Below are 24,988 nucleotides of genomic sequence, written 5' to 3' on the forward strand. Positions count from 1 at the left end.
TTGTTGGGATAAAGAAATGCTCATTTACTGCTAATGTAAATGTTATGTATGAGTTATGAATGTGTTATTGAAGTCCCTTCAAATAAAGTGTCACTGGTTGTATTGTAGGCCTATGTGTGCTACACCCTCTCTTGCTTGCAGGCCTAAAGCAGCTGTGTTAAGCGAACGCGCTGGTGAAAGTAGGTAGTAGGGCCTAATCCTGAGAACTGACTCTTAACCCGAACCACAGTCGCTCTCTGGGTGAGAGTAATGGCTTCCTCGTGCATGGGGCCGCGGCTGCTATTGTAGAATCACAAAGCATTTAATTGAAACAAATGACTCTGATAATGGGACATTATCACCCACAGGTTCGCTGTGTGCTGGGCTTAATTAGCGTCGCCCTAGCGATCGAGGACGAGCTCACCATGCTGATCCTTCAAAGGAAATAGCGAGCCCCTTTTAAGTGGGCAAATGGCCCATTTGTCCCACTGTCGATGTGTACTGTAAGCAGGTTCCCCTCTTCAGACTAGCGTAGAAAAGCAACACGTTTTGTCTGTTTGGAGTGTGTCTAAATCTGTTAAGTCCATGCCTTCCCTCTGCCCTAGATTTCAGGATATTGGTATTAGAAATGTATGAGGTTTATGTTAGTTATATTAAATAGTAAGTATTATTTCCTTGTTTTGGGTCTTCTCTCCATGATAGAATATTAGTACTTTACTGTTCTGGAACTATTATGCACTGCAACATAAAACAGGAGAACTTTTTTTCATCATGATTAAAAGCGGTTCTCCAGATTCAATTGTTCACTCTTGTACATCTTAGAAAGTCAGCGAATGCAATTTTCAAAAACTCCATGCTGTTTTAAATATTCATTAGTCTTAACAGTTGCCTAAGGTTATTTGAATTAGCAGCATGAATATTCATGAGCTGCAATAATTGCTCATTTGTTTTTTTATGTTCAATCCTTCAATACACTTCTTCATTACTTCACTCTCATCCATGAATAATACGCCTCTCAAAGCAAATATGGACTTTTATTGAATACTTTCTTTAATAAGATACTTGTATTATTTTCAGAAAGACATATTGCTCACAACCTGTTGACTAGAGAATACCATTGTGGACATCCATCTTTTTGTCAAAGTAAACAACCACAACGACAAAACATTCCACCTGTAGCTAAGAAAGTGATTTATATAAAAAGCCAAACAAGATGTCACATCTATTCCAGTTGAAGGCAACAGTGGAGGCAGGTCATATGAGATGTGTCTCAGGCCTGCACAGACTGTATGGTAGAGACTTCATTGCTTACTTAACTTCAAACAGCAGAATTAGTCCATTTTAGCCACAAATGTAATCAGTGTATTCTTGAGGTTATGCTCTTTGAATATGACCATTAATGTTTTTATAATCACATACTGATTTGAATAATATGTTGATTGGCTAATTCTGACCAAAAACATTTGATTCACCTTCCATAGACTCACTATGAATCTGTAAATAATGGCAGCCAACAATAGGCTTTTTGTGTTGCTGCTTTTAAAATGGTGGTGCTGTTTTATCCTGTCTGTCTAAAATGCCAAGTGACGCAAAATACATGTCTTTTAACATATTACATGAAATAAAATGAAGTCAAGCTCACATAACATTATAACAGTCAGTGAGTCAGACAAAAATGTATCGTGAAAACGCAAACAAACAACCACAGACACTTTCAAAACAAACACTTCGTGTAGATCTAAAACTGGCTTTAAAGAACGCAATGAACTCTCTTACCATACAGTCTGTGCAGGCCTGAGACACATCTCATATGACCTGCCTGCACTGTTGCCTTCAACTGGAATAGATGTGACATCTTGTTTCGCTTTCTACAGTGGGGAGAACAACTATTTGATACACTGCTGATTTTGCAGGTTTTCCTACTTACAAAGCATGTAGAGGTCTGTAATTTGTATATAAATCACTTTTTTTTAGCTACAGGTGGAATGTGTTTGTTATGGTTGTTTCATTTGACTAAAAGATGGATGTCCATCAATGGTATTCTCTACTGTATAACATCCAGAGTAAAAAAGTGATATTTCATCCAAATGTAAGAATTGCTTACCTGTTTTCTTACCCTGAAAGCAGTCTATAGAGAAGGAGAGACAGTTATCCATGCTTGGGCATGTGATTTGAAACATTCTGAACATTGACTTCCATTGTTACTTGCTAAGAAAAAGCTTATGTTAACTATTGGTTACAGTGGCTAGGTAAACACACGAAAAGCGTGGATTGCTATTTCTCCTAGACTGCTTTCAGGGTTATGAGTAATTTTGTAATAAGAGTGAACTATCCCTTTAATATGTTATTATTGCATAGGAGCATAGTCAACAGTTTTTTATATTGATTAAGCAAGTATGGCCTTCAACAGTCTGAACATAACATTAGATTTGCATCACAACAGTAATGCAAACTGGACACTATTCATATTCTTTATTCATTTTTATTTATTTTGTATTTATTATTTTCCCCATTTCGCTCCTCAATTTCAAGATATTCAATTGGTAGTTAAGATCTTGTCTAATCGCTGCAACTCCCCAACGGGCTCGGGAGAGGTGACGTTTGGGACAATACTGCCAAGGAAAGCCCCTGGCCTATGGGGCACCCAGTCACAGGCCGGCTGAAGTGACGTCTCAGCAGTATGATGCAGTGCCTTAGACCGCTGCGGCACTCGGAAGCAACCTGGAAACTATTCATATTCTAACAATAACCCACATTGACAGTGTCTAGACAACAGGGAGAGTCCTGAATAAGGCCAACCTGTGGTCTAGTAACAGATGCACCCTGCCAAAAATAACTATGTAGCGCCACATGTTTAACAAGATTGAACAAATCTTGCTACATGAACTTGCAGATTTGGCTGAGCTTTTTTGGCGGTGGGCTTTTCCCCAAACCAACCTCATTTACGCTTATAATGAGATATCGGCAGGCGTTCAGTTTCCAAATTTAAATGTGCCGGCGTTCTCCTCGGCGACGTGCTCGGGCCCCTCCTCAACCCTCATTACCACCTGCCAGGGAATTCCCTCCTCTTTTTCAAAGAGACATTTCTCACTCCCATCTCCCCTCTCCCCTCTCGCAAAAATGAGCCAGACCAGCCAGGCTCGGGGATCTGGGGGCCTGTCAAACATGAAGCCCCCCCACAGTAGCAGACTGGGGGGAGCAGGCAACATTGACAGTGAGGGCTAGCTGTGATAGGGTTTTTAAATGCAGGCATAATGAGCGCTCCATCCAACTTGGAGAAATTATGCATTGTTCAATGTCCCATCCAAACTATGTGTCTGCCTGGCCTTAGACAACAGAGGGCAGGGGTGGGTTGGGATATCACACTTGGCTAAACACCTAACCATCTTATAAAACATTATCCAGCCAGCAAGCACCTATTGGACCAATGATGGCTATGAGCACACCACTATAAGCTGATGTTGGACCCATGTCCATAGCCTATACTCTATTGGCTACTGTCGTCTGAACCTCTAGAAAACCCATCAGCTGCTGACTTTAGCAATGGCAAGCCACTGTATGTGTCTAATCAAGGATAACATATCAAAACCATTCCCTCGTGTTATGGGAACTTATCTTGCTAGCAGTTTAACCACATTTATGATATGTCATTATTGTAATTTGCAGCTTGGTGTTAGCTACTAAATGCAAATGCATTGTATTGCATTGTAAATGCATTGCAGGCTTAGATTAAAAGTCTCTATATAAATGAAATATTCTGAATAAACATACAGTATCTTAATAATTAATGTAACATGAATTCCTTTGAACCATCATAAAACATACCACTACTTTTATATCTAGGTCCAAGCTATATATCATGTAAACAATCACATCACATTTAAATACCTAAATATAACTATTTCTCATCATTGCTTCAAGCCCATTTTTCCATCTACTGCACATGTCATCCTGTGATTTAGCAGCTAATACTTCTGCCTTCAGAGCAGTCAGAATGAACTGAGAGGGAGGAGGCTGTCAAAAATGAGATGAATTCAGAGGAAGACAGAAGAGGATTCTGATGGAGAGAGCAGGGGTAATACTATTATCATGTGCTCCACCGGTGATCAGAGATCTAAGATATTTGTGACATACTTTACTCTCAGTAAAAACAAGATGTGCTATTTTAGACAACTACAACAAAAACTGAACAAGTGGGCTAATATCGCATTTCCGATAATGGTCATGGTCATGGTCAGATCTACTGCTCACAATACTGTAATGCCTTATTGGGATAGTTCAGCAAAACGACATATGTAGATAATAATAATAATAATAATATGTAGATATGTACAGTATATATACAGTATGGTGGCTAGTTAAACAAAAGAAAGGGGATTGCAGATCACTCCTTGTCCAAAATAATGCTTTCAGGGTAAGACAACAAACATTAAGAAAATGTCATTTCTCTGAACAATCCCTTTAACCGTTTGCTGTGTGATTGGAGACCATGAGATTAATGATGGAAAAGAGGATCCCTAAGCAGAAAGAAGTTTACTGAGCTTTAGCCTTAGGCTAAATGTTGTACTAAAACAAATAACATCATCCCCGGAGATGAGCAATATCTATTGCTCCAGCTGAGCTTGTATTTGTAAGGGAGTTTACATACAGCGTAAGATAGTTTCTGATATGAAATGTATCCTTGAGGCATTGTTGTTGAATAAAAAAAACTACAGCTACAATGGAAGAAAACAATTGACACAAAATTAGGTTCAGGATCATATTATGATCAGTGTATCCCTTACATCGAATACTAGGGGTACCTTTATTTTTTCACATTTCCCCACTTTGCAAAAACCTATCATTCTGCCTTATTTATAGAGTACGTTCCTAAAACACAAATACTGTGCAGTGCCTAAGACAGAAATATGAATTGAATCTGTCTATTATGCTTTTATTGGCATGAAATTAAGGTTCATTGACATCATAGGAAAAACGTCAAATGCAACATCCTGTCTTAATGGAATGAAATAGAAAATAACCTCATCTTCAATTCCTTTAAGATATTTCAGCTTACTTTTCTATGCCTCAGCCTGAGAAATAAGCTTCTCTTGTCCCCAAAGATAATAAATGAATTGAATTTTTTTCCCTTATCGGTCATCTATTTTTCCAGCGTAAGCTAGTACTTGCTCAGGTTGCTAGGCAACAGGAAATATTAATAGTCACTATTATTAGCCAGGCTCCAGTAGAGTAGTACTAAAATGAGGAAGTGGAAAACATGAATGTGTTACATAAATCTTTGGACCTTTCACGGTGTGTGCAAGTCTCTGTTTGCAGTGATTTATGGCAATGACGGTTCATTTATGAGAAAAGGGGGTGTGAAATAAGAAAATGGAACATTACCCTGAAGGACTATTTGAAAATAAATAATTGCAAAGGTGAATCGAAAGCTGTTTAAAAACCAGGTCTGTCTTTCTTTACGGAAATGTTATTGGCCTATTACACCAAGAAGAAAAGGGAGCTGCTTTCTCCCATACATGTTTGTGCGCGTAAGGCATGAACATGAACACGCCCAAATGCACGCACACACACCTCCGTCACCAGCCTCACACCAAATGTATCAATTAAAGCTGTATTTGCTATGAAAAATAGTAGCCAGATCATTTTCTGAACACCGCCAAATGTATAACGAAATAAATAACCACATAAATACTCTTGCACATTATGTACTACATTACTGTACATCTCCATGGCACCAGCTATATTCATCTCACTAGTATGTTCAACACAGTGACTTAATAACCTTTTCACACATTCCAAAAAATGGGAGTGATCATTCTACAGTGGTCCCTGCAGCGTACGCTCAAACCCGTGTGATTAGAACGCTTATGTAGAACGTCCAGCTTCGATTGATGCAACAGTCAGCATTTGAGCAAGCCACACTGTTTTTTTTTACAGAAACATTTTGCACAAACACAGTCCTTACAAAGTTATGTCCTGAATGTGACCAGTTTATTTTTGGATGTGTGAGGAACAACGCTGGAGACGAGAAGCAAGTACAGGGAGTGAACATTTAATGAAACACAGAGAGGAACAGAATACAGACAGCGTCTGGACAGGGGGAAACAAAACGACAATAATTCTGACATGGAGAACAAACTGAGGAGCAGACAGATATAGAGGGTCGATCATCAAAGTAAAGGAGTCCAGGTGAGTCCAATGAGCACTGATGTGCATAATGAATGGTGACAAGTGTGCGTAATGAAGGGGAGCCTGGCGCCCTTGAGCTCCAGAGAAGGGAGGCAGGAGCAGGCGTGACAGAATGCAATGTTCAGACATTCACAGAAGTAGCGACAACATACACTATCATCCAAACCGGAAAATGTAGGCTACAATAGTCCTAGGGTCATATTTAGGCAACTCCCTGCTGTCAGAAACCACAATATGAATTGGCTAATAGCAATTACTATTTATAATTCATCACATCATGGGTGAGCTCAGCATTGATCGAAATAATTGAGTAAAACACTTCCTAGAAATCGAAAGTAATCAGAGAATGCTGGTTTGTGCGTGTTGCATATGTTTTTTTGCGTCAACCAAAGAGGAGACGAGGAGTTTGGTCTGTTTACAGTATGCATGTTGAAGGGGGTGTGTCGTCTACGATCATTCACTTCCCTTCATTCACCTCTGGACGTTTAACCTTCACCTCATTATAACATATTTTGTCTGACAGACAATTATGTGACAACCAGAATGTATTGTGTAATGTCAACAAACATGGTACCACACATTGCTGGCAAATAGCTTAGCATAAGCTCATTATAGAAGAACATTCAGAACATCAGTAGAACATTCAAAAAATATATTTTACACACATCATAAGTGTCCATTATAACCTATGCAATAATCAGATTGCATTATTTGTCACCAGTACTCGAAAACGTGAAAACTGTAAATACACTATGCTCCATACATAGAGTACCAGTCAAAAGTTGACACACCTACTCATTCAAAGGGGAAAATAACACATATGGAATCATGTAGTAACCAAAAAAGTGTTTAAAAAATCCTAATATATTTTAGATTCTTCAAAGTAGCTACCCTTTGCCTTGATGACAGCTTTGCACACTCTTGATATTCTCTCAACCAGCTTCACTTGGAATGCTTTTTCAACAGTCTTGAAGGAGTTCCCACATATGCTGAGCACTTGTTGGCTGCTTTTCCTTCACTCTGCGGTCCAACTCATCCCAAATCATCTCAATTGGGTTGAGGTTGGGTGATTGTGGAGGCCAGGTGATCTGATGAGGCGCTTCATCACTCTCCTTCTCGGTCAAATAGCCTTTACACATCCTGGAGGTGTGTTGGGTCATTATCCTGTTGAAAAACATATGATAGTCCCACTAAGCACATTCCAGGTGACAACCTCATGAAGCAGGATGAGAGAATGCCAAGAGTGTGCAAAGCTGTCATCAAGGCAAAGGGTGGCTTTGGATTTGTTTCACACTTTTTTGGTTACTACATGATTCCATATGTGTTATTTTATAGTTTTGATGTCTTCACTATTATTCTACAATGTAGAAAATATATATTTTTTTAAATAAAGAGAAAACCCTGGAATGAGTAGGTGTGTCCAAACATTTGACTGGTACTGTACATACATACATACATACATACATACATACTGTATGTTACAGTGGAAATGACAACACGATATACAGAAAATAAGGCACTTACTTTGATATGAATGCACACACGTCCAAAGCTGTTATTTGTAAGGAAAACAGCAAGGACGGCAATGCGAGCGCCAGCCAGAAAATATGCCAATTTGTGCAAGACTGTGCTAATGTCTGCATACTTGATCTGCGGAAACATTGGTGGAAGTGCTTGAGCTCTCCTCGAAGAGAGAAGTTTGTCCGTCTCAGTAAAGCCTCAAACATCAATTGTCTGCAACACTGAAATTGGATACTTCTATGTGAATTAATGAGGAGGCGGAACACACCTCAATTCAAACTGTTAAATAAATAAAAACTTGTTTGAAAATCATTTGAAATTGACAAGTTGAAACATAGCCTATAGATAATTAGCAGGCAGCGCGTGTTAAGTGTCCTATTGCATAACAATCACATTTTGGAACCGTGAGTTCCTTCTGACATCTCGTGCATAAAACAAGTCAAGCTGGGGTGACCGTCAGAGATATTTGGAACTCACATTGTGAAAAGGTTAAGCCCAAGTCTGACTTTAAATGGCCCACTCTCTGCCACACACATAAAATGTACTTTGATTCCCGAAATCACACAAGACCTGATTAACCAAGGATAAATGCCACGGATACTCACATTAAAGCATGAATATTTATGACCCAGAAGTTATATTTGTGTCAGATGAAAGTATATAACGCTGAATTATTCACACGCGGGGCCATTTATAATTCATCTCGTTCGATTCTATGATTAAAGGACTTGAACGTGTTCAGTGTGAACCATGTTAAAACACATGAAATAGTCGCTTACTGGGGTTGGAATGGACGTCCTCTGCATCATTTTGAAAGATAAAAGTAGCTGACAAGGGAGAACCCTTTTTCTTTTACCAATCAGAGAGCAGATGAGATGTGTACTGTACAAGCTCCTTGCTCTCTTTCTGTGCTCACTTTGAGGGAGTCAAAATAGTTTTGAGTGTGGTGATTGAATAGATATGACGGAGTCTGTCACAAAAAGAAGAATGTGTAAAAGCATAAATGGTGCATGTGTCTGCTGGGATCTCCTTAGCTTTTGTTCCGCACTCCTGCTAATTAAAACAAGTGTGTATCGCTGTTCTAAGACAATAACATGTCCCTTTATAAAGCCACGCTGAAAATAACAAAAACATGGAATTGAATCCAAGGAGAAGTACTGTAACTGGTGAATCTTACCGAGTGCATATTATGCCCTGAGAGAAGATGGCTATCCTGGCCCAGCATATTGGACATCATGAGGGCAGCAGGCAGCTCTGGGTAGGAATAGGGGTTGAGCAGGCCATTGTGGGGCAGTGAGTGGAAGGTGTAGCCCGACTCGGGGTCCATGAGGTGAAGCAGAGAGGGGTCAGCGTGGTTGGGGGGTGTGATGGGGGGGATCTCGTAGTCTTCATCCACTCCTCCTCCGCTGTTGTTTCCTCGGCCTTGACTGGAGTAGTTCTGAGAATGGGGACAAGATGACAGGACTCGTTTCAAGTTCAAGATTCACATTTTTTCGTTTATTTACCATTTGTGACAAACACATTGGAAATCTTGCTCACTGACGATAGAATGGAGTGAGATGGCAAGTGTGTAGACCATAGGAGTTGAGATATTGAAATCAAACACATCAGCAAATGCCATCAGACATGAAGCCACTAATTATGGTCATCTATTAGAAGGAGATTCAACTATAATTAATTAAGCTGAAAAGCAAACTGCATATGCTTAACTATGTAGCAAAACAGTAATATAGTGATCCTGGTTTAATCACCAACACTGATGTGCTCAATCAGCTTTTAAAATCAATCCTATAGCGTGTTGTAATGCAGAATGTAACGCTCTCGCTGCCTTGGGTGCCTCCGTGTCAGTCCAGAAAGCAAGATAATGTACAAAGAAAGAAATGTGTTTGTGATGAAGAAACTCATTTCTCTTAAAGGTTAATGGCTTATTAATGAAGAACCCAAACAAAGCTTTACTCATAGAACACTAGCAACACCGGTTGGGGTCTATTCCTTTTAACTCATTGAATTTTAAATAGAAAATCCTCACAACATTCCTCAATGTTATGATTCACATTGGGATTTCAATCAAATTCCTTAACTGAATTGGGTTGAGATGGAATTGACCAAATCCCCCTGACATAGTCTCTGTTATGAGCTGTATCTAAGGTCAATAAATTACCTCTTCTCTCCAGACATCACAACAAGGTGAAACACTTTCTTATGATTCTGCAAATGTAAATCAGGTGGTACAGGAAGAAGCCTCACTGTGGTATCTCCAAGGGCTATCTTGACATAATATTGTGCTGAGAAATATGGTTTTGCACTCTCAAAAGCACACCGAGGGTATTCACCAGGGAATGAAAAGCAATTTTGTCAGAGGCAATCTGATGCTGACTCCCTTTATAATGACTGGGGAAAATTAATCATCACAAGTAATATTCCAGTGTCAGCCATTCAAGAGCTTTTTAATAGAATTTGTATGATTCATGTCTCACAGTACACATCAAGCAGTCCGTTCTGCAACATTTCAGAAATCAATTCAATATCATCTTCGTGTAGGCTGTCATCTCGCCTGTCAGAGCAGCCATTTATCTTGCAAACAAATACTTTTAGCAAACAAATGGCAAGAAATACTGAGGAAAATCAGGCATGCTCCATCCGGCTATGTTGGTGCATGGAACCAAGATAAAACTCCTTTATAATAGAACATTGTAAGCAAGGAAAAAGAGACATAAACCTACATTAGGCTGAAATGTTTTCCGTTTTCCTTTCAATGGGAAATTGAGTTCAAAATACTGTTTTTCTTTATGTTTTCAAAATAACATACACTTTACATGAAGATTATCTTGGTGCCGGATGCTCTTAGTGCGGATGTTCGCTACTATTGCTATATCCAACGTCAGGGAGAGCTTGTTTTCGCACATAACAGGTTACTATGAACCTACATTTATTTGCTACTTAGTCCATTGGAATTGCACTTCTCATAAAACTTTCAAGAACAGCTGTAGTTATGTCTAATAAGTGAGATAAATATTGTACGTTCTTGTACTATATATCTTAGGATTTCTTGACAAGAGACAAATATGTAACTTGGCAAGCATTTTCAAGGATGTCATTTGGGCAGACCATACCCTCAAATAACTGTCTACAGAACACCCTATACATTTTTGGGGTCTCTATTCAGTTTTGTTGGCCTCCGATTGTGTCTTCCAGTAGGCCTGGTTGGTATTGGAGGAATAATGGATGATTTGTCAAAGCTTACTGTATATTTATTAAGACATTTTATGACCATTTTCTACTTTCCTCATAGCCTACAGCCTCAATGAGATATTTGTGTCACGGATATTGGCTATTGTGTTGGTAAGAAACACTTATTCTTACATGGATTCACCACTTTCAAATGCTCAACAAAACTAAGCTTTCCATGCATTTCATCTAGCTTTGATCCGAACAACATCATGTATTTCAGACAATTCCTTCTCCAAGATAAAATGTAACTAATGTAGGATGCATGTTCGAAGATTTGAATGCTGCACGAGGCGATTTTACAATCAGGCCTTCCATTGTTTTAAGTCCTTTCATGTCCTTGGGGATACAATCTGGAACAAGGACATAGCAAGTTTAATATTTTCAAACGCAGATAAATAATTCATACATCTGCTGTCTTTCAGGTCATGTGGATAAAACAAAAGGGTCAAAACTAAATGTCAAATGTTGATTCAGCCTTACTCCACCACCTTAGCCCTCCCATTAAAGGTGAAATTTAAGCAAATGCTTGTAAAGCTCCGAGGGCACTACATATCTCCCTCCTCTCTACAGTTCCATTGTACATGTCGGCTGTCCACATGAGATAATCTAACGCTAGTGGTTATATGCATTAATGTCTATGTTGAATACTATCGGATAAACACACTAACGATAGTATTTGACAGCATACATTTACAGTAAACGCTCTGATTTGATATATTTGAATACTGTATTCCATTTGCTTAATCAAACACCCTCTATCTTTACTAAAAATAGCATCTATTGAAAGCAGGTCCAGTAGCCATATGCCATGTCGAGAAAACCACAGATCGGCCTTGTTCTGGCGATGTGCAGCAGCTTGTGATGCACAAACAGAGATGTCAGCCATCTCTAGATAAGATATAGATATAGGAAGAAGACACTTGGGTTAGGATAGGTTACTCAAACACAACACGACATTCTAGTAGTGCCAAATGGCAAAAAGAGCCTCTTGAGCATAGGGAGGACAAATAAGACACCCATCAACTAATGGTGAGGACAAATGGCTGAAGGGTATTTCAGAATGATCGTCAAATAGATGAAGGACAGTGTGTTGAAGCACTTGACCTAGCCACCATGCTCTGAAATGACAATAAACTCCATTGGGGTGATGCATCAGCAGTACTAGCCAGTGTAATACAATAGATGGCGATGAATAGCCCTCGATTGAAAAAGAGCAGAAGATAGATTTCAGAGCTGGCTGACTGACAGCCAGGTAGAACTGGGATAAGTGGATTGAAAAAGGGCGGTTTTCTCCATCCAATCCCGTCAGGACAGGTGGGCTTGGGGGGTATGGGGACTGAGCTATCCTCCATCCTGCTCCCCCCACTGGCAATTCCCTCAAATATCACATCAAAATAGATCTAATTTAGTTGGGTAAAAGACCCCCACACACACTCCATTACAGCGGTGTGTGGCCTATTTGAGTTGAGCTTGAAATCAGACCAAAAACACCCCAAAAATGAAATGTGAGGAAGCTGAAAAAGAAGCACACCATTAACTCTTTGTTAGTTCAGATACAAATCTGGACATATTTGTAGGGTTAGTATTGTGGTGCACCACACTTCCCTATTTCATCCAATCATTATTGCTGAAGTCACATAAATAAATAAAAGATGTCAGCCTGTAGTCACTCATCCCCCCCAAGGGAATGTGGAAGCCCCGGTAATCACATATGGCACAATAGCCTAGCCATAATCCCCCTTTATTTTTATTTTTGTGATGTCATTCTCTTTAAGCCATGGCAAATGGAGGGAGGGGAAGAAGGGGGGAGAGAGGAGAGAAAAACAAATGGTGTGGATCCCTCATTGTTCTCTCTCTATGCCCTCATTCCAGTCAGGGTAATAAGAGAACATTGTGATTTACTGTCACTGAACCGCGAGGAGTGCATCAGAGAGAATCCACTGCGGCAGGGCCATTAAAATAGATTTAACTTCCCACAGTATTAGACCAGATGTCTACACTTCTATTATATTTCAATCAGGCATGACCTTGGTCTCCATATGATGAGAAAGATCACTGGGGAGGAGAGAGAGAGAGAGAGAGAGAGAGAGAGAGAGAGAGAGAGAGAGAGAGAGAGAGAGAGAGAGAGAGAGAGAGAGAGAGAGAGAGAGAGAGAGAGAGAGAGAGAGAGAGAGAGAGAGAGAGAGAGAGAGAGAGAGAGAGAGAGAGAGAGAGAGAGAGAGAGAGAGAGAGAGAGAGAGAGAGAGAGAGAGAGAGAGAGAGAGAGAGAGAGAGAGAGAGAGAGAGAGAGAGAGAGAGAGAGAGAGAGAGAGAGAGAGAGAGAGAGAAAATAAATCCATGGAAAACCAATAGAAATATCAAACTACTTAGTCCTCTCTAAATCCCTCTGCAGCAGCGACGGTAGTGCATATAAAGCGGAGCCCAAAATAGATCCATGGTTTCAAGTTCTCTTAAAAGAGCGTATGAATCATTCAGTGTACTCTCACTGCTGATAAGTTCTGTTTTGGGGTGGTTTTAAGGTTTCAGCATTATGTACATTAAGTTGAGGAGGACCAAGTGGCTCACAGCCAAAAGAGGACCTTCTCTGAATAATCTTCATGCACTGTTCTCCAGACCTGGGTTCAAAATGTACTATTTTAAATAGTTTGCTTTAGCCTGCCTGGATTGCCTGATATTTTGCAACTAAGCTATTGGTTCCTTTGTGCTCGGTAAGCTCAATCAAGCCCAGCAAATATGTTTTTAAAAGTATTTCTTAACCAAGGTCTACTGTACTCATGGCTATTTTGTGTTAGGTCGTTATTGTAAATACGAATTTGTTCTTAACTTACTTGTTTAAATAAATAAAGGTAAAAAAAAAATAAAAAAAAATGTATATATTGGGATAGTCTCGTATCGGTCATGTTGTTTAGTCTAGTAGAACCTGAAATATGAAGAGACATCGTGGATAAAACTGGAATAGACGTAATGGAGACCCTAGGCTTTTTTATTCTTGTATTTCTTCTCTTTTAGAAGCTGATGATAATTGGATTTATTGGCTGACAGACTCACCAAGATAGGATGTCCATAACAAATCCTCTCAGCATGGGTGTGGGCATCCTATTCCCTCAATGTTGTTTCAATGTTGTTTCAATGTCGAAGAATAATGTTTCACTGAGAAACACCCTTAGAATGTAAACAGTTCATTTTCAACCAATATAACTAGATGAATAGGTTTTAATCTCAAAACTGAAGAAGGCACTGCGTGCCAAAACGTTGGTTAGGTTTACCCATTCAAATGTTGGGAGCATGCAGTGCATTCGGAAAGGATTGAGACCCCTTGACTTTTTACACATTTTGTTACGTTACAGCCTTGTTCTAAAATGGATGAAATTGTTTCCCCCCAAATCAATCTACACACAATACCCCATAATGACAAAGTACAATAAATGTTTTTAGAAATGTTTTACATAAGTATTCAGACCTTTTACTCAGTAAAAGTACTGAGTAAAAGGTCTGAATACTGAATACCTTTCACAGCAATTAATAGCCTCGAGTCTTCTTGGGTATGACGCTACAAGCTTGGGACATGTGTATTTGGGGAGTTTTTCCCATTCTTCTCTGCCAATCCTCTCAAGCTCTGTCAGGTTGGATGGGGAGCGTTGCTGCACAGCTATTTTCAGGTATCTCCAGAGATGTTCGATGGAGTTCAAGTCCAGGCTCTGGCTGGGCCACTCAAGGACATTCAGAGACTTGTCCTGAAGCCCCTCCTGCATTGTCTTGGTTGTGTGCTTAGGGTCGTTGTCCTGTTAGAAGGTGAACCTTTGCCCCAGTCTGAGCTCCTGAGATTTTCATCAAGGATCTCTCTGTACTTTGCTCCGTTCATCTTTCCCTTGATACTGACTAGTCTCCCAGTCCTTGCAACTGAAAAACATCCCCAAAGCATGATGCTGCCACCACGCTTTACCGTAGGGATGGCGCCAGGTTTACATTAGATGTGATGCTTGGCATTCAGGCCAATAGTTCAATCTTGGTTTCATCAGCAGAGAATCTTGTTTCTCATGATCTGTGAGTCCTTTAGGTGCCTTTTGGCAAACTCCAAGCGGGTTGTCATGTACCTTTTAGTGAGGAGTGGCTTCTGTCTTGCCACTCTACAATAAAGGCCTGATTGGTGGAGTGATGCAGAGATGGCTGTCCTTCTGGAAGGTTCTCCCATCTCCACAGAGGAACTCTGGAGCTCTGTCAGAGTGACCATTGTGTTCTTGGTCACCTCCCTGACCAAGGCCCTTCTTCATCCAAATTGATCAGTTTGGCCAGGCAGCCAGCTCTAGGAAGATTCTTGGTGGTTCCAAACTTCATCAGTCTTAAATAGAAGGGGGCCACTGTGTACTTAGGGACCTTCAATGCTGCAGAAATGTTTTGGTACCCTTCCCCAGATCTGTGCCCCGACACAATCCTGTCTCAGAGCTCTACGGACAATTCTTCGACCACATGGCTTGGTTTTTGCTCTGACATGCACTGTCAACTGTGGGACCTTATATAGACAGAGATGTGCCTTTCCAATCAATTTAATTGACCACAGGTGGACTCCAATCAAGTTGTAGAAATATCTCAAGGATGATCAATGGAAATAGGATGCACCTCAGCTCAATTTTTAGTCATAGCAAACTGACTACTTATGTAAATAAGGTATTTCTGTTTTTTACTTGTAATAAATTAGCAAAATTTCGAAAGACCTGTTTTCGCTTTGTCAATATGGGGTATTTGTGTGTAGATTAATAAGGAAAAATCCCTTTAATCAGTTTTAGAATAAGGCTGTAACGTAACAAAATGCTTTTCCGAATGCACTGTACACAGAGTGTTCAATTTTCTTTCTCAACTATATCACATTTTTCTAGTTGGGCTTGAGAAAGAGATGTGCATCATGCTTTCCATGTACATGATTAGTAATCTACTCTGGCAACTTTTGGCATGACCAAAAAGGAAGAATGATGAGAAGAGAACTACCCACTGAAAATGGAAGGGGAGAGTGTGTGTGTGTGTCTGCATGCGTGCATGTCTGTGTGTACGTATCCCTGCGCACATGTGTTTCTGTCTGTTGTACTCAAGAGTATAATGGTACAACATTAAGTAATTTTGCCATCGCCCACATGTGTTGAGTGTGGTACCAGTGTGTTATGAGGTGTCTTTGCTCTCTGATATATTTTTTAAATATCATTGTAGTGAAATGGCAGAGAGCAGGCCTCGAACCCTAAACCTTCTAGCCCGAAGTCCAGTGCGCTATCGACTGTGCCCCAAAAGCATGCTCCAGCGGCAGAGTCGATATCCGCGCTGACAAACTCATAATATACTATATATATATATATATATATATATATATTTTTTTTAAGTTATTCAAGTATAAATGACCCGTTACCATAGATTGCCATAGCTGACCTGTTATTTACCAAAATGACTGAAGATTATAGTATCTTTGGTAAATTACTGGTAGCTTTGCAACCCTAGACTTGACCAAGCTTATTGTATGGGTATACCTGGAGTGTAATGTGTGTGTGTTAGTATGAGGGGGAGAGAGAGAGAGAAAGAGAGAGAGAGAGAGAGAGACTTTAACCAACAGGTGAAGTTTCTATTCTAATCTAGACCATCAGCAACTGCTCCCCTGTGGTTGTGACTAAATCAATAGAGGCCCACGTTGTCTCCTCAACAACAGAAGAACCAAAGGCAGAAACACAAAGAAGCTAAAACTATCTAGTTCTTGAAGACCCTGAGTTTATTTCTACAGCAAGGCAGGGTCGGAACAAAAGTTTTTAAAAACACGAGGTAACAGAGAGAAAAGTATTTCTCTCTTGTTCTTTCTCTCCTTCTGCCTCTGGCTCTGCACACCAGACCTGGGTACCAATACTATTTTAAATCATTTCAAATACTCATCTCTAAGTACTCTAAAGTATATGCTAAAGCAAATGCTCAAAGTATTTGAATGATTTCAAATATTATTTGAACCCAGGTCTGCTCTCTGTACAGTGACTGATAACAACATAGGGAGGAAGTTGTAAATCCCATCAGTTTACAACTCTATTGTAAATTAAACCCCAGTGGGATAAGGACTGTAAAAACAGAGAGGAGGGCGATGGCCACAAAAACACACACCGGCTCCAGTCTGTAATGAACCAAACATATCACCCTCACTGCTGATTGACAGACCAATCCCAATCAAAGCATTTCCTGTCCGTCAAATTGGCCTGATACCCAATCAGCCTGGTTATTTGGGGCACTGCTAGACACTCAATGCGCTGATCTTGTAAAGAGGAGACTACACTACCCACAATCCCACAAGATAATTTCCTTCCAGTCACACTTGCCTGATGACCAATCAGCCTGATTATTCGGGGCACCACCGGACTCATAACACGCTGAATGGACGCAGGCTAGATAAAGACTTGAATGGGACACTACACTACTACACTACCCATGATGCCACACAGAATATTGTGGCCATGTTTGTTGATGTTAATACACAATGCATACTAAATATACTTTACATGTATGTATAGCAATGAACATTCTTGCACTCGGAGATGAGTGCTTGTGAACAATGTGCATTCAATGACAGATTGAAAACATCAAATGATAGATTTTATGCTTTGTGGTAAGGAATATATAAATCAGCATAATTGAACGAGCTTATAAAACTCTTATAAAGGCTATATGTCAGATAAATCCCAGATTCAAATGAAACGCGGGACACAAATCAAAGTCCATAGGGTGAATTATTGATATTATGAGTTATATTGGTATGCAGTTGGTATGCAGTCAACACAGATCAAGAATTTCAGCTGGTAAACAAACAAAACATGTCCCCTCCGTGTACTGTTACAACAAACAAATGAATACCTTTTGGAAGAAGCCATTGAGTGACTAGACCTGTTTCCTAGCTTAGAATCAATGAAAGCTGTTTCTATTTAGTGTTTTTCTCTTGAAAGGGCCTGAGATTACATATATAATGTAATCTCCTGACTATGTGCTGAAGTGTGCTAGCTAGACACAAGAAGCTCTGGACACTCACAAAGGTAACTCTATAATATACTTTTTTTAAAATTCCACAGACATACAATATTTATGGGCCGGTGGGACATCAAAAGTATATTGGCATATGTGCAATTGAAGTTATACATTTTGCAACCCACACATTTTTTTTGACATCATCCCCAAGACATCACCTAGAGATTGCACCTAGAGATCTAATCAACAACAAAGGGGGTGGTGGGGGAGTCTTCCTGCATGGGGGGTTTACATTTACATTTAAGTCATTTAGGACGGAGCATGCATGCATACAGTGCCTTTAGGAAGTATTCACACCACCTTACTCTTTCCAAATTTTGTTGCACTACAAGGTGGGATTTAAATGGATTTAATTGTAATTGTTTCCCCCAACGATCTACACAAAATACAATGTAATGTCAAAGTGGAAGAACCATTATAAAAAAATATGTATAAAAAAATAACACTAAAGATCTTGATTAAATAAATATTCAACCCACTCAGTCAATACATGTTAGAATAGCCTTTGGCCACAAATACAGCTGAGAGTTTTTCTGGGTAAATCTCTAAGAGCTTTGCACACCTGGATTGTACAATATTTGCACATAATTTTCTTTGATTCTTCAAGGTCTATCAAGTTGGTTGTTGATCATTGCTAGACAGCCATTTTCAAGTCTTGCGATTTAAGTCAAAACTTTAACGAGGCCACTCAGGAATATTCAATGTCGTCTTGGTAAGTGACTCAAGTGTATATTTGGCCTTGTGTTTCAGGTTATTGTTCTGCTGAAAGGTGAATTTGTCCCCCAGTGTCTGCTGGAAAGCAGACTGCACCAGATTTTCTTTTAGGATTTTGCATGTGCTTTGCTCTATTCAGTTTCTTTTTATCCTAAAAAAAACTCCCTAGTCCTTACCGATGACTAGCATACCCAGAACATGATGCAGCCACCACCATGCTTGAAAATATGAAGAGTGCTGCTCAATTATGTGTTGTGTTGGATTTGCCCCAAACACAACACTTTGTATTCAGGACATGAAGTTAATTGCTTTGCCACATTTTTTGCCGTTTTACTTTAGTGCCCTATTGCAAACAGGATGCATGTTCTGGAATATTGGTATTCTGTACAGGCTTCGTTATTTAGGTAAGTATTACGGAGTAAAAAATGTTGTTGATACTCAGTTTTCTCCTATCGCAGCCATTAAACTCTGTAAATGTGTTAAAGTCACCATTGGCCTCATGGTGAAATCCCTGTGCGGTTTCCTTCCTTTCCGGCAACTGAGTTAAGAAGGACGCCTGTATCTTTGTAGTGACTAGGTGTATTTATACACCATCCAAAGTGTAATTAATAACTTCACCATGCTCAAATGGATATTCAATGTCTGCTTCTTTTTACCAATCTACCTATACTTCTTTGCGAGGCACTGGAAAAACTCTCTGGTCTCTGTGGATGAATCTGTTTTCGTAATTCACTGCTCTACTGAGGGACCTTACAGATAATTGTATGTTTGGGGTACAAAGATGAGGTAGTCATTAATAAATCATGTGAAACACTATTATTGCATACAGAGTAAGCCCATGCAACATATTATGCGAGACTCAAGACGTTTCAGCTTTTAATTTTTTATTAATTTGTAAAAATGTCTAAAAACATAATTCCACTCTGACATTATGGGGCATTGTTTGTAGGTCAGTGACACAAAATCTTATCCATTTTAAATGCAGGCGGTAACACAACAAAATATGAAAAATTCAAGAGGTGTGAATACATTCTGAAGGCACTGTACATCTATACATCTACATTATATTAAAACAAAACACAGAGAAACAATTGGGTGGTATACCGCTGCTAAATTCATATAGGAGAAACACTGACATCAATGGCTATTCACCATCACAGAAATGAACGCAGTGAAGATCCAGTATAAGAAGCCCCAGTTTGTTTCATTCATCTTCAAGGGCCATGATTATATGCAGCAAGTAAATGCACATCTAATGTACATAATTAGATGTCAATTACGCAATAACTGCCTCATTTTCCCAAACACATGCATTGAGTATCTGTAATGATTTCTATGTGGAACGAAGGGAAAACACAGATGTCATGAGCTTGTGAAATCTTCAAATTATTTTCAGATGAGAGGTTGGCTTGGCCTCGAGGCAGTATGGTCTGAAGATTATTGGGAATGGGCAACTTTCATAAACTCAGCTAGAGTTGGGGCGGCAGGGTAGCCTAGTGGTTAGAGTGTTGGACTAGTAACCGAACGGTTGCAAGTTTGAATCCCTGAGCTGACAAGGTACAAATCTGTCGTTCTGCCCCTGAACAGGCAGTCAACCCACTGTTCCTCGGCCGTCATTGAAAATAAGAATTTGTTCTTAACTGACTTGCCTAGTAAAATAAAGGTTAAAAAAATAAATAAAATAAAAAAGTTTAGATTCCATGTTTTGGAAAGCCTTAACTTCTTATGGTTGGGGTCAGTTTTGAGTAGCTTGGATGAATAAGGTGCCCAGAGGTGCCCAGAGTAAACTGCCTGCTACTCAGTCCCAGTTGCTAATATATGCAAATTATTAGTATATTTATATATACACTGCTCAAAACAATAAAGGGAACACTTAAACAACACAATGTAACTCCAAGTCAATCACACTTCTGTGAAATCAAACTGTCCACTTAGGAAGCAACACTGATTGAAAATAAATTTCACATACTGTTGTGCAAATGGAATAGACAACAGGTGGAAATTATAGGCAATTAGCAAGACACCCCCAATAAAGGAGTGGTTCTGCAGGTGGGGACCGCAGACCACTTCTCAGTTCCTACGCTTCCTGGCTGACGTTTTGGTCACTTTTGAATGCTGGCGGTGCTTTCACTCTCGTGGTAGCATGAGACGGAGTCTACAACCCACACAAGTGGCTCAGGTAGTGCAGCTCATCCAGGATGGCACATCAATGCGAGCTGTGTCAAGAAGGTTTGCTGTGTCTGTCAGTGTAGTGTCCAGAGCATGGAGGTGCTACCAGGAGACAGGCCAGTACATCAGGAGACATGGAGGAGGCCGTAGGAGGGCAACAACCCAGCAGCAGGACCGCTACCTCTGCCTTTGTGCAAGGAGGAGCAGGAGGAGCACTGCCAAAGCCCTGTAAAATTACCTCCAGCAGGCCACAAATGTGCATGTGTCTGTTCAAACGGTCAGAAACAGACTCCATGAGGGTGGTATATGAGGGCCCGACGTCCACAAGTGGGGGTTGTGCTTACAGCCCAACACCGTGCAGGACGTTTTTCATTTGCCAGAGAACACCAAGATTGGCAAAATCGCCACTGGCGCCTTGTGCTCTTCACGGATGAAAGCAGGTTCACACTGAGCACATGTGACAGACGTGACAGTCTGGACCGGTTTGACCGGTTTGGCGGTGGGTCAGTCATGGGAAGTTCCTCTCCATGTTAGGAATAGAGAAAACTACAACATGTGGATGACCAGGAGGGTGGTAGCTCTGAAGCAACATTGTTCAATTGTTTTTGCTTTTCATACTTTGCTATTAGACATTTAAATGCTTCAGTTTAGCTGATGCAGCCGCCACAGATAAAATGGCATTTGACCATAAGGTAGAACCTGTTTTTTCAAACTCCAATATTAGTTGGTGATCCGGCCTACTCACCTGGCTTGGTGACCGAAACTCCTGGTTATTGTCATTCATGTACATGTTGTCACCATCAAACTGTAAACAGAAATAGAAAGAAAACAAGTATTATGTGAATAAGAGTTCTAAACACAGAGAGAGTGAAAGAGAGAGAAAGAGAGAGAGAGAGAGAGAAAGAGCGAGAGAAGTAGTGATGGCTTTACGGGTGGCCTGAAGCATGAGTCTAATTACTTTGTCACATTCTCTAAACCTCGTTGTGGCAGTGTCGGTAATTACAGTTCATCGGTGGGCGGTAATTAGGCTAGTTGAGCCAAGTGACGAGCGATTGGCTTTCCCCTGTGGGGTCGAGAATACCCTATGTGTATACTGTGTGTGTGTGTGTGTGTGTGTGTGTGTGTGTGTGTGTGTGTGTGTGTGTGTGTGTGTGTGTGTGTGTGTGTGTGTGTGTGTGTGTGTGTGTGTGTGTGTGTGTGTGTGCGTATGTGTGTGCATGTGTGTGCATGAGTACTTGGCTGTTGAAGGGAAGGGATGCCATGTCTCTCACATGGGGTATAAGCAATGAGGAGTATGCTAAGAGAAGAGAACACTTGATGCTGACCCTAAATGCTAAACACTAATAAATGAGGGGGAATGCCTTTACTGTGGTTTTAGCATGGCTGTGCTCCAATCAGATTGCGTGGCTGAACTGTTTTATGACATGGCCATGAGACTAGACAAACTACAGTGGTATGCTGTTTTAGCTACATTGCTATGGTTAGCGTGACTTACAGATGGGCCACAATTTAGGAAAGATTCCTACTCAGACATAGGCCCCTTTGAGGACTCAGGGGCCATATCAAGTGTCCCAGTACTGATTTAAGACCAGTTTGTCTTTTAGATCACAATTAAAAAGGTTACATGGACTGGTGGGACCTGATCCTAGATCAGCAATCCTACTCTGAAATGCTTTATGAATCAGGCCCAGATTTGAAGCAACACAGAAATTCATGAGGAGTACCACTTTTCAGTTGGAATCTTCTTGACTGATAGTCATCTAACACCTTAAAATGCATTTCTTAAGAATGAGGAAAGTTCACAAAGCCTAAACTGAAGATACTACAAGAGAATTTCATGAAGCCATTGTGATGGACAATTTTTTTTATGGCCCAACAGAAAGCAATATATTGCCGTACAACCTTGGACTCTCCATAGCACTCAGATCTGTCATGAAGCCGTTTATACGGCAAATGGGATTAACCTTGACAGTGCCCTCACCGTGCTTCGGGTAATACAGGACATTCATAGACATATCAATACCAGCTCTCAACCCGCTATGGAATTATTTAAAGGCATGAAGGAGAGACGATGTTTTCTTGTTTGTTGACAAAAGTAATTATTTGCATAGCGTGGGCCACATCACCTAGCTCTGTGGGTTTAGGAAGGGAAACAGACAGACGGCAATGAAAACATGATCAAACAGCATTCTATTTCAAATTCCACAGATGGGGAGATACAGTGGGATTTAATGGGTGGTCTTTTCCGATCCAGAAGAAATGGATTGAAGGTTTGCTAGCTAGAAAAACACAGGTAGAATATCAGTGAACACAGATGGGCCACTGTGATTGGCTAAGAAATGATGACCTGAGAGGTCTGATGGATACGATCCCTGGGGGTGAAAGAAAATATCCACAGTGGAAGACATTAAAAAGAGGGAGATAGAGATACAGAGAGGCAGAGAAAGAGAGAGATTCACAAATTACACCAGATTATTAGTAATAGCGAGTAATGACTGGGGAATGAGCAGTGACCCGAGGCAATGGTTGGTTAATGATGCATTCAAAGGAAACCCTGTGAGGATCTACTTGCTTATTCTAAAGAATACATTACTATTCCTAACTATAGATTCACCACCCAGACACATAAATAAGCCGTCTCAATGACACCTCAGTTTCAGAGGGGGTTGGGTTCAATGCAGAAGACACATTTCAGTTGGAGGCATTCAGTTGTACAACTGACTAGGTATCCCCCTTTCCCTTTCCCTTTCTTGTCTCCAAGAATATATTCAACACGTTTTAGCACTGCACAAAACACACTTACAATATTTTTTGGGGGGGCAACTATGCTACTTAAAGAGAACTATACTGAACAAAAATAGAAACGCAACAGGCAACAATTTCAAAGATTTTAATGAGTTACAGTTCATATAAGGGAATCAGTCGATTGAAATAAATTCATTAGGACCTAATCTATGGATTTCACATGAATGGGAATACAGATATGCATCTTTTGGTCACAGATAAAAATGTGCCTCACGATCTTGTCAATGTACTTCTGTGCACTCAAATTGCCGTTGATAAAATGCAATTGTGTTCATTGTCCATAGCTTATGCCTGCCCATAACATAACCCCACTACCACCATGGGGCACTCGGTTCACAACGTTGACATCAGCAAACCACTTGCCAACACCATGCCATACACATGGTCTACGGTTGTAAAGCCGGTTGGATGCATTGCTCAATTCTCTAAAACAACATTGGAGGCGGCTTCTGGTAGAGAAATTAACATTAAATTCTCTGGCAAAAGCTCTGGTGGACATTCCTAGAGTCCCCATGCCAATTGCTTGCTCCCTCAAAACTTGAGACATCTGTGGCATTTTGTTGTGTGACAAAACTACATATTTTAGAGCGGCCTTTTATTGTCCCAAGCACAAGGTGCACCTGGGTAATGATCAAGCTGTTTAATCAGCTTCTTAATATGCTTCACCTGTCAGGTGGATGGCTTATCTTGGAAAATGAGACATGCTCACAAACAGGGATGTAAACAAATTTGTGCACAAAATCTGAGAGAAATAAGATTTTTGTGTATATGGAATATGTCAGAGATTTTTTTACATTTCAGCTCATGAAACATGGGACCAACACTTTACATGTTGCGTTTATGTTTTTGTTCAGTTTATATAAGTATAGTTTAAATACTGAGCATCAACATTCTGTTTGCTTTGAATAAGTAATATATTGTCAGACATTTAGCTTTGTGAGATCACAGGCTTATCTCCTTTCAAAACCACACCACATTTTTTTATTTTTTTTATTTAAAAATTTTACCTTTATTTAACCAGGCAAGTCAGTTAAGAACATATTCTTATTTTCTTATTTTCAATGACGGCCTGGGAACAGTGGGTTAACTGCCTGTTCAGGGGCAGAACGACAGATTTGTACCTTGTCAGCTCAGGGGGTTTGAACTCGCAACCTTCCGGTTACTAGTCCAACGCTCTAACCACTAGGCTACGCTGAACAACAACTTGATCAATGAGTGGTACAGGGTGATATAATTGTTTCATATGAAAGCCTCTACAGCACGTCCACATACTGTATTTAGACTACTGTATTTAATTTAATGTATCAAAAACCACTGTCATGTCGGCGATTAGATAAAGTGAGAT

The 24,988-nt window shown here is 40.1% G+C and overlaps 1 protein-coding gene across 2 annotated transcripts in view; it reads right to left on the reverse strand.

Moving 5' to 3' along the window:
• The window catches only part of LOC118360193 (TOX high mobility group box family member 2-like), a 125,002-nt gene that overhangs the window by 32,345 nt on the left and 67,669 nt on the right, over window positions 1-24,988 (reverse strand). For both annotated transcript variants that reach the window (XM_035739434.2, XM_035739432.2), the window contains 2 exons: window positions 21,584-21,643; window positions 8,867-9,127 (listed from right to left, as the gene is read on the reverse strand). In XM_035739434.2, the coding sequence (XP_035595327.1) occupies window positions 8,867-9,127; window positions 21,584-21,643 (321 nt within the window). The remainder of the gene's footprint in view (window positions 1-8,866; window positions 9,128-21,583; window positions 21,644-24,988) is intronic.

Source organism: Oncorhynchus keta, chromosome 27 (assembly GCF_023373465.1).
Source record: "Oncorhynchus keta strain PuntledgeMale-10-30-2019 chromosome 27, Oket_V2, whole genome shotgun sequence".
NCBI lineage: Eukaryota > Metazoa > Chordata > Actinopteri > Salmoniformes > Salmonidae > Oncorhynchus > Oncorhynchus keta.